This window comes from Anopheles darlingi, chromosome 2 (assembly GCF_943734745.1).
Source record: "Anopheles darlingi chromosome 2, idAnoDarlMG_H_01, whole genome shotgun sequence".
Lineage (NCBI taxonomy): Eukaryota > Metazoa > Arthropoda > Insecta > Diptera > Culicidae > Anopheles > Anopheles darlingi.
In genome coordinates, this window is record NC_064874.1 from 47,536,903 (window position 1) to 47,552,120 (window position 15,218).

A 15,218-nucleotide genomic window follows, 5' to 3' on the forward strand; every position below is an offset into this window, starting at 1 on the left:
CTTCATTTTGCGTTTTACTATTTCCAAAACGACTCACTACAAAAAACATTATGTTAGAAACAGTCGTGCAATGTAAGAAAAGCGTATCCACTCCGATATGTATCAAGTCCCCTTTGTAATAGAATTATTTCGTTTTTTTGTTCAAAACTTATTTCTTGTTTCCAAGCTCTTCAATTTGATGTTTATACTTCACAGATTTTCCATGAAAAATCAGCCAGACTAACAATTTATTGCAGGAGTGGATAACCTTTTTGCATGCACTGTATATAAAAAATATATTTTTCAAGTACTAATAAAATAAGTAATAAGGTTGGTGAAGCATAAATGAATTAGGAAATACTTTCTAAACTTGGCTAATACTATCAGTAACCGTAATATTCTTAAATTGCATATTACAAACGTGTTTGCCGCGTTCGACATAATTTCGTTCCGCCTAGACGTTTAATTAAAGAGATACAAAACCCTCAGCTTTAAGCAAGAACTTTTAACATAAAAGGGCGATTCTCTGAAAGAACCATTTGATCCAACTCAATTCCGAATCCAAATGGAAAATTGTCCTGTTTTCTTTCTCTCTTACCGCTATGAAATTCTGTAGCAATGCAAAACACAAAAAATCTGAAAGCATCAATAGCAGCACTTAATGTCACAAAGCATCTTCCTGGCGAAGACCCGGGTGTGACCATGCCCGGGGCTTCCGGGACCATTTTGATTGAAAACAATTTTCCGGAAATCCTTTCCTCGCTCCTCCATTCCATTAGGACCGCTCATTTTCCCTCCCCGATGCCAAACTGGCCATTGTTATGCAAAATGGGCGGAAAGAGGCAATTTTCCACCTGCAGCCCTCCACTCCAATCCATTCCCATCAACTCATTTCATCGGCTTCGAATGAAGTAGTTTAAAAAAAATCAATTAATCATTTCTATGGACATCGTTTTCTGTTTCTTGGTCTGTCTGGTGCTGGTTTTTCTTGCTGAATACTGTCGTCTGCCGTGGTAACAGGAACCGGGACGATCGTCACCTGCGGGCAAAATACTCGTCAAAGAGGCACCAGAAATGCTGGCGATAGCACACTGGACCGGTCAGATACCACGACGACCGCCATTGCCGGATGGCGTCAGCGTGTCGCAGCTGATCGCACTCGGTTCACGCCGGAAGCGCTCGAAAGTCTACTGGATGATCGCAAAGTCGGAGGAAGAAGTAAGGTAGGTATAGGGCACGGGACAATCCGAGGATTCACGGTCAATATCAAGGACAGCGTACAGCGTATGAGATTGCACGGTGTGTGTATGTGTGTTCCCCGCGAAAGTGTCATTTGCAAATGATCCCCACACACATACAAATTGGACAAACATTTTAAAAGCTTTTCCATGCTTCAATTGATTTACGGTAATTCGTTAATTTAAATACAACATCAGTGCCGATGGCTACTAATGGATGCCGGGTTTGTGCGCGTCTGTCCATCGAATTGAATCCCCGCTAGAAACTACGAGAAAATTTGTATTTACCCCATGACCGTGACGTGCACGTAAGTCTCTGTTGAGCAACCGACACGTTACATCACGATATTGTGGCCCCGAAAATGCATATATTTGCGTCCGATATTCGGACAAACATCGATCTGATGGTGCGTGCTGATGGTGCCGCTTTAAGAGCGGATGGATCCGTCTCTGTCCAAAGTGTCCGACATCGCAACCAACTAGAACCCACCGTCAGCCCACCGCAATGGATTCGCTTCGCTTCCGGACCGCCCGACTACGGGCCATTCGTTTGTATAGGCGAACAAACACAAAGTGACCGGTTCGGGTTCGGTCAGCGGGTTAAGCCGCCATGCCGGAACGCTATCCGGCACCACCGAAAGGGACACAGCAGCAGCAGCAGGGCAAAAGGGATTGTCATGCAAATCCCACAATATTGTGCATGATTTTGGCAAAATGTTGCTGACTTGTTGCTACACACAGAGAGAGAGAGAGAAAGATGGCTCGCCGTCAACGTTGTCCACGTCACCAAAACAAATACCCATTTCTCTAATCACAAGCATCCCAAATAAACACATCACACACAGCGTACGGCCAAGAAGACGGACGGGTTGGCTGGTGGGGTGGCGTGGCATGGCGTGGCGTGGCGTGACGTGGCACTGGTTCGCTCCGTCAACCTCAACACATATTCCGGTTTCTACGGATCGGGATCGAGGGATGAAAACGATAAAAGATACACATTCTACAGCCATACACCTGTCTTATGTTTGTGTGTGTGTGTGTGTGTGTTCGGTAGCATATCAGTGGAATCCTGATGGACCTTGAAGCTGGAATGTCACTTTCCGATCCCCACTCTCGCTCCTTCCGTTTCCGGAACAACAGACGCTCCAATCCGGAGAAGCCGATTCCGATTCGACGCACCTTTTCCGACGCACCGAACGAGATGAATCAAGAAGAGCGTCGCTGGCGTAGCGTAAACAATGCAGAATGCCTTCAAACGGTTCGGGAAGGAAAGTCGGATAGAAGACCAACATATAGAGCGCCGGTACTCAGCAGGACACCGACCCGGGGCATGGTGGCAGGGCTGTATGTAGGCGGGGCTGGATTTCCGCCAGCCAGACGAAAACCCATCGAAACCTGGCCTCCCTACCGGGAAGGGCCCGGGCTCGACTTGCCGGACTCGCACCGGCATGGCCTCCTGTGGGGCCTGAACGACGAACGGACGAACAAACGAACGAACGAATTTGTTGACATAAATTAGCGATAACATTTTGCACCCTGGCAACACGCTGCCGGGCCGCCGCCTTCTTGCCTGAACAAACAATTCCCATCCTGGTGTTGATGTTATTGTTGTTGTTGTTCTTGTGGTAGTTGGCCATCGCAGCTATCTCACAGCGAGTGTGGAACTGAAAGTGCTTGGGATCGAAGTAGCCTAGCGACGGTCGGACCAGAGATGTCGGTGGCGGTGACAAACTGATGGAATGATGATGATATGGATTGGAATTCGATTGCTGTTTACTCAGAGGCACAGTAATCGGGCAACGGTACTCGCTACTCTCTGCCAGTCCGGTCTGGCGAGTATTCGAGGACTCTGATCACGGCCATTTGCCCTTCCACGTCTCGACAGTCGAGTGCAATCAATGTTTTGTTTATTCTTATGGAAGTTTCTTCTTTTGGAGGGGGGGAGGGGGGAAGGGTTTGGCCTCTATGTGCCTACGATGTTGGCTATATTTTTTTGCCACCAGCATGTGACGCCTAGCACTTGGTTGACGTTCAACATCCGGCAGCGGAACGTGGACATCGTGCGAGTTCATATGCGGCCGCTTCGTTGTTCATTGCTCATCATCCGGGCTGTGGAAGAATTGTCTAAAAACCATTTTGCTAGCAATGCAGGCCTTTTCAAATTTAACAAATTTTGGTTCTTGTCTTGCCCAAAACACTGTTTGTGAAAATGCAATACGTCAGTAGATCTACAAATTATGTTACCTTTGGTTTCGATTACCTATGATACATTTCAGAACAAAATAAGTATATCAAAAAAGATTTGTACAGATTTGATACAGAAGATTTCAATATCACCTATTCGACGTTACGGGGGACTCTTACATTGAATCTGGGAAAATAACTGCTGCTTAAAAAGTGTAACATATGCCTGATTTTACGGACAAAACTTAGTTGAACAATTCTCAGCAACCCTTGGATATATTAGCATGATAAAACCAGCAACAAAAAAAACCTCACGATGGACGATATCGCAATTTGGCAAATAAGTTTGTGAGAAGGTTTAAGTTCGTATCATGCCAGAAAATATTCATATAGGACCCTAGAATTAAGGTTGGTAGGCCAAATCCATGCAAGGATGAGGTGCGAATTCAAACCATGCATTTTGATGGACGATTAAACATACATTTTGATAAATACCAGGAAACAAATCCGACTTTGCCAATCATATCATAGTTGCAAAGGGAATGCTGCAGGAAGATTTTAGTTCATTTACGTGGTTAAATTATGATTTGGCTGAAGGGGTCTCGGAATTGTGCCGATAAATCAAATAATTTCACTATTGGGACACCATTAAACCAAGAAACAATTGTCGAGAATGACACCATTGGAAGGAAAGGATATGTAAGAAGCGATTATTCAAATGTGGAAGAGAACAATAAATCTATCTCTCCATATCTACGATTTAGTTTGACAAAAAAAACCCGACAAAGATTTATAGAAGCACATGGAGCATTCTTTCACATGCTACGTCTACAATACAATTGCTCTTAAAAGTAATTATTTTACTAACACTTCCTTTAAATAACACTTTCATTCTATTGTGCACGATTATGATGATGTGTATTAATATCTCAACGCCAATTACCCATTCCATCAGTACTGCATTCCATGGGGACAATTCAATCACGGTCAACTCCAGAAATTAATTCCTTAGCAAGTGAGAGTTGAAGAAAGTTAACTTTTCCCAACAAACTTCCCAACTTTGGCTATGACATTCAGTTTGACCTATTGTCACACCCCCTTCTACCGACTACCAACTGGCCTGCAGCTTATTTTGTCTTTTAATTAAGTAGTTAAGTAGTTAAGGGATAAAGTTTTAATTGTGGACCGTCGGCGGCGTACTACTGTACTCATGAATACGCGATCGCTAATTAACCGTGAGTATATTACACTCACCTACACCAGACACCGTTCCCTGCTCCAGAACATTCCCGGTACTCCCAAGTTTAATCCACTTACACCGTCTCATTTATGACCTCTCGAACAGTCGCACGAAAGTCGTGGTCAGATCGTGAAGGGTTTCTCGAGAAGCCCAAAGTCATCGGTTCCGGCCAGATCAAGATCAAGATGGCTCTTGCTAGCGAACTGTTGGCGTACGGTTGGAATCGCATCGCTCAGCATGGCCTACTCGGTGTCGTGCACTTCATGGATCCGTTCGTCGGATTCTCCTCCTGGGACTGTTCGAAGCGCGTTACCTGGTTCAAGATTGTGTTCCTCGTGCTGGCCGTATCCTACGAGAGCACTTCGCTCTTCGTGATGCTATTCTGCGAACCGGACGGTATACCGGGCGAAAGCCAGTTTAAGATGATGTTTGTCCCGGTGACCGGTGCCATGTGTATCATGCTCTGGATCTCGTTGGCCGTCTTTCGGCGGGACTTTAGCACGATCTTTACCTTTCTCGAGCAGCGCCAGCGGGAAGTGCACGAACGGTATGCAGCGCGCAAAGTGCTCACCCGCAAGGTGACCGGTTATCTGTGGCTGTTCTATCTGCACAACATCGCTCAGGTGTTCTTCTGGATTAACGTGCTGCAGGACAGTAGCCCGCTGACGATGCTCAACGAACCGGTGGTAAATGTGATCAATGTACCGCTGTACCCGGTGGCGATCACACTCCTGTCGCTGATGTTCATCCACACGCTCATCATCGTGGCCACGGTGCTGAGTGCCTTTGTGCTCGAGTTTTACTGGTTGAAGCGTCAGTTTGAGGATGTTTTCAGTAGCGGTGGCGGCGATGGCTACAAGTCGCCGATGGTCGCCGCCCACCGGCCCGCCTATTGGGACGGTATCGAGCAACGGTTGCGGGCCTGCGTCATCGAACACCAGACGCTGATGAGGCAGACGATCGTGTTGAAGCAGAAACTGAAACCGTACTTTCTGCTCAATCTTATCATCGACTTTTCGCTCATCACGTTCGCCAGCTGTCAGATGGTGATGGTGCGCGAAAGTGACCGCTACCTGTACAGCATCCTGTCCATCCTGACCGCCAGCGTCAACCTGCTCACCTTCGGTGGACTCTGCGATCTGCTCAAGATGCAGGTTTGCTCCTACTTTTTTTTTGTTCCGGGGGAAAAGTGGTAGCCCGAAGGCGTCATTTTGACGTGACGTCTGCTCTCGTTCGCAGGTTTACGCCATCAAGTTCCACCTGTACAGTTCGCACTGGACCGACTATCTGCGACCGGTTTCGGGTCCACTGTACCAGCGTTACCGGCGCATCCGCTCCAGCATCCACATCGTGATGACGCAAGCCGAGCACGAACTGCGCATTAGCTGTGGCGGTGTCTACGACATGTCGCTCGCTACCTGCTGGGCGGTGCTGCAGTTCAGCTACTCCGCCTTCACGCTGCTGCTCAGCTTCTTCGAAAGCCCACCACCACCCACCACTGCCGGTTGAACTAGCTCGGTTTTGGCCCGGCCGGCCGGCCGGTCGGTCGCTGTGTGTGTGTTACGTGTGTCTGCATAAAGGAATCAGTTTTAATCAGAATCCACATCGCCCCTCCGGGCACTCTCGCCCGGAGGTGCGGCGCGTTTTACGTTTATCTCTTTCACCAACTCCCGGCCCCTTTCCCGGTGCCACGCCCGGCTCCAGCAGCTGCAGCAGCTGGCTGGCACATGAATTTGAGGGTCACTCATCCACCCCACCCCAGACCAGCCCAGCCCAGTTGCCAGTGTTGCTATTTTTAGACCGGAACGTTTGCTGGAAACAAAACTTAAAATAAACATCCAATGAACACACATACACACACACAGAAACGTGCACGGCTGTACGCAGAAAAAGCTGCTACAGGAAGTCGCCAACGGGGTTGGGCACGTGCCAGGTAACGTTGGAGGGAATTTAAATTTAAACTTAACCCCGGCCAATGTTACTCACGGCACGTTTTTGTACACCTCGTGTGTGTGTGTGTGTGTGTTCCCCAGCATCGAGAGCTAACTATTTACTTTTATCCGAATTTATGGAAAGGGAGGGAGAATAAACTTATCAGCAGCACTACAGCACCGCTGGTGCTGATTAGTGAAAATACGAAAACTAATTGTGTTTATTCAATCCCATGGTTGCGGCAAAGGCACTCCAGCTCCAATCATGCAATCGAATCGAATACGGCTGGTAATGACGGATCGATCAATCCATTCCTCTGATTATGGCCAAATGATCGACGTCGTCACGACTTCTCGTCTCCTGCTGGAAAATGTGGATGTAGAGAAGAAAAAAGGATGTAGAGAAGAAAAAAAGGAACTTCCCCTGCCCCCAGAAACGAATAGAGTCCACTCATCGTCGAAGAGCGCACCACGATTACGGTTCAAATATTCCCATTGGATGATGGGTCATGGACGACGGACCGGAAACCCACCGATGGTTGGGTGGGGTGTGTAAACAGATTTCCCTGGCCGGTTCGGTCAGGTCCAGGTCCAAGGTCCAAAAAAGAAGCCCGCTTGAAGGCATGTCCGGCTACTGTGTGCTGTCCATCAGTCTCCTTCTTCTTGCAAACAGTTGAAGAACCTTTTCCGTACCAGCAGCTCCGTTCGTGAACGGAAATTGTCAACAATGTCTTGGCCGCATAACGGTACACCGGGGACTTTTCCCCTGTGTTTGCTTCCGTTTCGTTCCTTTTTTTTTTTTTTGCTGTTGAAAGTACCACCACATCGAACGATGACAATTGCAGTTTCACTCACATCACATTTCTCTTCTATTTCTTTGTTTCTTTCTCTCTTCTTGCCTTCTTGCCACAGCGACTGGATTTCTGCCATCACGAAAACGGTAAGCTAGAGTCACTACTTCTGCTTCTACTCTGCTGCTGCTACTACTACTACTAGCTTGTGGACACTACCGCTGCGGTCTGCAGAATGTCTGCTGGGAAATATTAAATTTCCCTCCTCCTTCTCCATGCTTGTTTTTCGCTCTCTCTCACTCTCTTTCTCTCTCTCCGTCCCCAAAATCCCCCGTTATCGTTACCGTCTCTTCTTGATTTATGCTTTCTTCTTGTGCTTTTATGAAGTTTATCACTGCCACAGCAGCAGTACCAGCAACAGCACCAGCAATCAATTAAAATGTAGCAACAGCAATACAAACTACTCAAGAGACGCGACCCCGATACCCGTGGAAGCCGTTGCGAGCGGAAGTTGAAAGCAACGCAACGAAAACAACATGATTCAATATTGATTGGATGGCTTGGTCCGGCCGGTGGTTCGATGCCGGTGCGGTTTCAAGTCTTGAGGCAGCGAATTAACGATAATTTCTCTTCCTCCTGCTCGTATCTGTGCAATAAGTATTTGTTGCTATTCAACCACTGACCACGAAAACAACAGCATACTGATCGGGACAGGGGATTTGGATCACAATCAAATGCTACACAAAACCTGCTATTCCTGCTGTTCCCCTTTGCTGTTGCTAGACAAGACTTTCTCGGTGCTCAAAATTTAGTTTGAAAACTACTCAAATGAGCCGCCCCACTAATTATTCCTAACGACATCGTTATTGTGTGTTACGCATGGCACACTAGAACAGCATACTTGAGCCCTTTTGCTGTGGAATCGTTCTGAACCGCAAAGACCATTCTGCCGATTCCGATTTCCGAGCTCGGCTTTAGCCCAAAAACTTCATCGATCCAATTCATCGTTCCGATAATACTCCAACACAGTCCTGCTGTTCCTCCTGTCTCTTTCTCTCTCTCTCTCTCTCTCTCTCTCTCTCTTTGTCTCTCTCTCTCTCTCTCTCTCTCTCTCTCTCTCTCTCTCTCTCTCTCTCTGACATAACTGATCCAGTTTCCGGACCCTGGTGGCGCATATATACCACTATACCAGTCTGACCAGCTCCATTTCGAATGAATCCATTTCGTTTCATTTCCGATTGCTCTTTCCCGATTTCCTGATCCAAAATCGGTCCCTTCGCCCTGCCTATGCCAACGACCCCACGCGGTGAGCTCTAACTCACACACACGCACACATACACATACATACACACACACACTCAAATGCATGGCCAGAGCTCGTTTCTGAAATACCCCGGCAGGGCCTGGCTGGACAGCCTTTGCTGATCAGCTTTCGGTTCGAATCGTCGGTTATCTTCCTGATGAGTTGCTCCGTTCCATGCATTTCTTATGACATTTGTATTAAACTCATCTACCGTGCAGAGAGAGAGAGAGAGAGAGCTTGCGTGACGGTTGCTCTCGGTTTTGTGGGTGGGGCGAGGGGTAATCGATCTGTCCATCCTCCATTCGTTAGAGTCCAAATTATCCAAAGAAAAGCATTTGGCCGAGCGTGACAATGCAATGATAAAATCAATGGCACGTTATCGGCATTGATGAATTTGCTTGTTTTCCAACAGCAAAAAGCAGCTCAATCAAGCGTCATAGCATGGTTTTTAGTCTACAAGTTTCATTACCGATAAACTATCATTAGCTTAGCGTTAATTGTCATTTAATGCCTGTCCATTTGTGTTCTGCCTTGCATTGAAACTCGAATGCGCCTCCCAATTGGCGGTATATGATCTATTTTGACAATATAACAAGCCTTTTTGGCCATGTAACGAAGTGAAAGATTGATGTACAATGAACGTTATACAGGAACACAATTTCGACAGTTAAGTTGCATTCGTGTATCATGTACCTTCAGAATATAGTCCTGTTTTTAACACGAAGCATCGTCAATTAATGCAAAGTATTCATACTTCATTTCAACCCTGCATTTGTACTGAATTTACTTGTGATTTTACAGAACCTATTTACAATACTATTTTTATGAAAAGCATCCAAATTTTTTTTTGATATCCTTGAATTCTGCTACCAAGACAAAACCCCAGAAAAAATAAGAATTCAACCATATAACAATGTGTTGACTTTAGCTTTAATAATAAACGGCTTCAACCGGAAAGCCTTCCACGGTGCCTTTTCCACTCCCTTTCCCCTTCAAAAACTACCCTTCTTCCCTTTGCATCTCGATAACGGCACAGGCCTGGCGTTAAAAAAGAAATGGTTTCCACACCACTGGAAAGCATGGACCGGAGTAATCAGGATTTACTCCCGTCCGTCGGTTTGGCCACTGGCTGGCTGGCTGGCTGACTGGCTGGCTGGCTGGTTGGCTTTTTGATAAAGCATTCTTCTCCCTCCCCTTTTTCGCAACAACAAAAACAACGGCAGCAGAAACGAGCAAAATGGAGACGCCCGGTAGCTGGCTAAGCCGCGCGTACCGGACGCCAGGCACCAATCTTCGTTAATTCCTAATTGAATTTTCCGTTTATCTCCTCATATCAACCCATTTTCTTCTTGTTTTCATCGCGTCCGCTAGCAGCATGCGCGACCGTACCGTACAGTACCGATCCAACCGTACACTTTTTGGCACGTTGGTGGCCCAAGGATGTGCTTTTAACACGGGTTCTCACGGTGTGTACCCGAAGATTTGTGTGTGTGTGTTTTTTTTTGTTTTTGCCGGTCTAGGCATAACCTTTTTTAGTGCACAAACATCTTCCCCTTTTCCGTTTGCTTATTCTAGTCGATTGTTTGTTCAGTTCCAGCTAGTTTGAAGCCAATTTTTGTTGGTCCCTTTTGTTGGGGCGTGTTGGCCTTGGCGTTGGCGATGAAGTTCTCCTTTAGATTGACCAACGTATGATGTGTTCGACGATGCAGCACCCCGCAGGTGGAGGAGTGGAATTGCTAAATTCAGAACCACAATAACACAGCGGCTAACCAGCTGTCTGTGGCCAATGGTACGAACACTGCCCATTACCCCCGAGTTCGAGCTACTTCGAGTGGAACCGCAACAATGTTCCCGGAGAGAGAGAGAGAGGACCCCAGATTCCAAGTCACCCTGAACCCACGGTCAAGAATGTATCCCTTCGGTGGGCAGAGCGGTTCACCTTTTAACCTCACTCCGCATACACTAGCCCTTCGCCTCCAGTTACCTTCCCGCAATCCCGGAGCTGGTGTTGGGGTCACAACAGACGAAAACACGTCCGGCAATGGTGCCTGAAATAGCTGGCCTGACCTAAAACTATTCGTTCGTTTTCGTCTTCCTGCAGCTTCCACCGCCACCACAAATCGAGCTGGTCGTCGATAAGCCACATCTGCTCGGTGTCCTGCGGAGACCGATCGTAAGGATACGACGTAAGTGTGTGTGTGATTTCGGGTTCAATGCGGCTAGACAAGCCGGGATACTAGCCCTAGCTCTCCATTCTTCATTCTCTCTCTTTCTCTTTCATTGCTCGCGGTTTTTGCAGCGGCCACCAGCACGGAGGTGTCGGCAAGGCGGAAAAACCGGCACAGCATCGAGAACAACACGACCAAGGTGAAGGGAGAGGCGGCCGTGGCCATCATCAAGAAGAGCGCCCAGGACAACAACGCGGAACCGAAGGGATCGCTCGCGTGCGCCCTACCCTGGGGCCACGGTTGGGGTTGGGCGACCCTACCGAATGGCATCTGGAGTGGAGGTAAGCGCTAGGTGATGGTTGCCGCCTGGAATGCCTACGAATATCTCAAACGCATTATCATTGACGAAAACTACGTTAGCGAGCACGGGTCGCTGGTGGGAATAATGCAAACCAGTTACGCCATTTTGCTGCCTTCATAAAACAGGTTCGCTCGTTGGTTGTTGAAGGGAGTATAAAAAAGCACAATTTATAGGTACCCGAAGAACCACATATTTGGAGTTTATTTTACGGTTCTTTAAGAAGAGACTTTTCTCGCATTTGGCGGACCTTTTATACAATTTGTTTGCTTAAAGGTCTACAAGGGAATCTTAGCCTAATGAAAGGGAACAAGTAAATGAGGGAAAGGGAAGCAAAAGTGACTGGCAAAGCCGAGCAAGATCCCTTTGTGAGGCAGTTAACAACAACGTTTGGTAGAAGGAAAGAATGAGACCATATTTAAAGAAAGAGAGCACGTTTAAGACCCCCCTTTGGTTATTTCGAGTCAAAAACAGGGTTATTTTTGACGATTTTTATTAAAGAAACCAGTCAACTTTAATTTTTCAAAATAATCTCATATTAAACTACAACTTTTCAAGAATATTCGATTCTATTTTGGGGGAGATTTGTTCAAAACTCAGTTATGGCATTCAATCTAGAAAGGGAAGTTTGCAAAAATGTACTTTTTGCGGTGCCCATCGTAGCCACGTGCTGGGTCATCAGAAATATACAAATGAATATTCCTTTGTTAGATTATAAGTTTGTCCAGGTAGCCCCGTCGAGTTTTTGTTAATTTTCCCATTTTTCGATTTTTGGCAGATTTTTGAAGTTGAAAAAGTGATGCTTTTTTCAATGTTGCCTCAAAAAACGAGCTTTACATAATTCAAAAAATTATTCAAAAAAAAGTATCAACAATTTTCATAAAAACTCGACGGGGCTACCTGGAAAATAGTGTTCAAATTATGTGTTCAAAATTTCAAATCGATCGGTCCAGTAGCTCTCATGCTACGATGGGCACCGACTTTGAAAACGCAGGTTTTGGGAATCGCGATTCAAAGTTGCGAGATGCTTTGAGCCTTGTATGAAGCTCTGTTTTTCAAAAATCCATATCTTTGTCAGTTTTGCTCCGACTGATCCCAAAGTTTTACACAATACTCTTGAAAGGATAAGCACTCTTAAAAAAATGTAAAAAGTAAATGCGAAGAATTAAAATAAAATACCGAAGCCCCCCCTTAAAGGACGAATAACAGACTCAAAGATTTTAATGCAGTTACATAAACTCAAAATTCTGCGGTGGCCACAAACGCTTTGTCGCTCTTTTTGGAGACCGGTCGATCACAACTGCGCCTTCTTCCAGGCCGCAGGATAGGTTCTTGTTAGCGATAGCGGCAATTCAAAGATTGAAGCCAGAGAAGCCCAATAATATTTACAATTCCCTAGGATAGGCCAGGCTCCAAGCATGCCGCTGAAGACAAAGGTTCCGCAAACAAATGAGCTGTCGGCTTTGGTACTTTCATAGCAACTTTCACAGTAGAGAAACTTTCATGGACTGCCATGTTGCTTTACAACTCTCAAACACATACCAATATCGCACCAAGGTAGCAGTTTTATTTCTCATTTACTCATTACTACATTCCACTACAGTAGCAAATTTATTTCAACCTCATTTTGACAGCTGTTAAAGTTAAGAGGTATCTCCACGTAACGCTCCTACTTCCTACGCGTTGCCATTTGTAACACTCGATCTGTTTTCAAACGATTTAAACAACCGCGCCACACACGCCTGGCAGGAGCATCAGTGAAGGATGTTATTGCGGACATGTTTTTATTTTACTGTTACACATTTGTTGCCACAAATTTAAACATCAACGTGTGTGGCGGCGCCAAAAAAAAAAACGCCCAAAAGAGCACGCTCCTTTGTCAGCATGCTAGATTCGTTTCGAATGGTTCCAATTTGGAACACGATTGAGCAGCCTACTACAACCCCGATGGGAGCTCGGGCAGCTTTCCCGGCGTTCGCGCCCACGGCAGGCAGCGGCTCATCGGTGTGTGAAAATTGATTTTCATCTCAGAGAAAAGGGGAAATAAATTGGATTCGATATGGGCCCCGCACATACACATCACGGTGCACGGTTGGCACGCGCCTGGCCGGAACAACCGTGGTTCGAGCGCACCAGACCAGGCAGCGCTCCCCGATACAGTCGCGCATTTCCATTTCCAATCGTCCCAAAAATTGAAACATCATTGATCAAAGAAGCGAAAAACAGACGATGGCCACAGATGATGAATGATGAAATCACGAAAAAAAGGGGGGACGGGGGAGGGGGGAGGAAGACGGGCCAAAGCCGGTGCTCCGCGTGTTTCGCCATCCTTTCAGCCATCGCTTCATTTCGCAATCAGCTAGAGCCGGGTCTTTGGCTTGGCACAAAACCAATCTTCTGGCGCGGCTTTTTCCCGTTCTTTGGTGGCATTCGAACTAAAGCCAGACGGACGGATGGACGAACGGACGTTTGATTTCAAACCGAATTCGATATCGACAGCAATGGCGGAATAGAATCGCATCGTAACATGAACGCCAGCATGGGCTTAGAATATGAGGATGACCATTGCATTGCTCTCGTTTTGTTTACAGAGCAATTTTCCAAAAAACCTTAAAGCTGCAGCAACAGCAGCAGCACCAATTGGCAGGTTAGAGGAACTCACCCCTCCTTAGTTGCTGCCAATCAGCAGCAGAAATGATCCATCAAATAGATCGTTAATTGAGCAGAATGTCGGCTTACGTGTAGAGGCATATAGCTGTCAATCGTTTATCCCGTATCGCCATGCCTTGCAATTTCATCATCGTCATCATCATCATTATCATCCATCCCGGCCAACCGTTCTGGCTAATTATTTCACAACAAACCACCACCCACAAAACCCAACTAATCACAAGTCAATCCAAATTAATGTGACCTTACCGGGTATAATTTCACGCACTGGTAAGTTTTGCGAGAGTTTTCGGAGAGAAACAAACTTTGCGACCAGCGCAATCCCCTTTGGCGATGCTGCGGTGTCATCAGAAACTTTTACCAATGACGTGCCGCGACCAGTGAGACACGACCGCTGCGTCCCCTGCGGCCGGCAACTGTATCGGGAACTTTGATTGAATTTTGTGCGGAAACGACAGCGGGAAAAGCAGCAAAAGTCGTCAATAGAACAACAAAACGAACCCCGAGGGGTGGCTATTGCACGCACGCGACAAACTTTCACGTAGCAGGCCGCGCGATCCATTTCCACGGTTTCGGTATCGCACCACGCATTCCATTTCTAATGGCACCCCACGCAACGTTGTCGTAATTAACGCCAGGAAGAAACATATTAATCACCAAAAAACCGGAAAACTCCCCGAACAAGGCAACCATGAGCCTCGTACTTCGTGCGCTTTCACCAAAAACAGACAATCATTATCAATCGCGCAGTGAGTGAGACGTTGCGACGTGCGACGTTCCTGTTGCGCTGTGATGCGGATGCCCTTTCACGACGGATATGTTTCGGCGAAACGGGGCCGGAAAAACAATCAAACAATGGTTTTGTGCTGGTTGGCTCTGGTAGTAAGAAAAAGCGAGCGAAGAAAAACAGACAGTGGCAGCACGACCACGACGTGGAAAAACCCTCCTTTATCTTATCCTCAACCTCAACGCACGCGGACCGTTCTTTTGGGGCGTGACCTGCGGGCGGCGTTCCGCGAATTCCATCTCCATTTTTTTGTGGTCGATTCCCGTCGTGGCCAAGGAAATTGGTAGATGTAGATCGGTCCAGAAGATTTACCTCGTAGCACCGATTATGATGGCCTCCCCTCACCCTCCCCGGGCAACCCCTTCCAGCCGGCCACCATGTTGTGGGTCTTAGAGCTCTTTATTCGATTTTCGAGAATCGGACAGTTGGGCGACTCGGACAGGATGACCCGAGGGGACCCGCGGAAGATATGGGTTGCGCGCCCATCACGATGATGATGGTGATGATGATGCTGTTAACGATGATCATGATGATGATTATCATGTTTCTTTGGGTTGACTTTGATTAGG

At 46.8% G+C, this 15,218-nt stretch overlaps 2 protein-coding genes across 5 annotated transcripts in view; both read left to right on the plus strand.

Moving 5' to 3' along the window:
* LOC125948283 (transcription initiation factor TFIID subunit 1-like) overlaps positions 1-15,218 on the plus strand; it is a 294,308-nt gene that overhangs the window by 220,449 nt on the left and 58,641 nt on the right. The gene's annotated exons all lie outside the window — the stretch shown is intronic.
* LOC125948292 (uncharacterized) overlaps positions 1-15,218 on the plus strand; it is a 48,025-nt gene that overhangs the window by 26,172 nt on the left and 6,635 nt on the right. For both annotated transcript variants that reach the window (XR_007468563.1, XM_049674226.1), the window contains exons 5-8: positions 1,000-1,202; positions 7,485-7,512; positions 10,768-10,852; positions 10,966-11,175. Coding sequence is in view for 1 of the 2 variants with exons in the window: in XM_049674226.1 (XP_049530183.1) it covers positions 1,000-1,202; positions 7,485-7,512; positions 10,768-10,852; positions 10,966-11,175 (526 nt within the window). In the remaining variant the exon portion in view is untranslated. The remainder of the gene's footprint in view (positions 1-999; positions 1,203-7,484; positions 7,513-10,767; positions 10,853-10,965; positions 11,176-15,218) is intronic.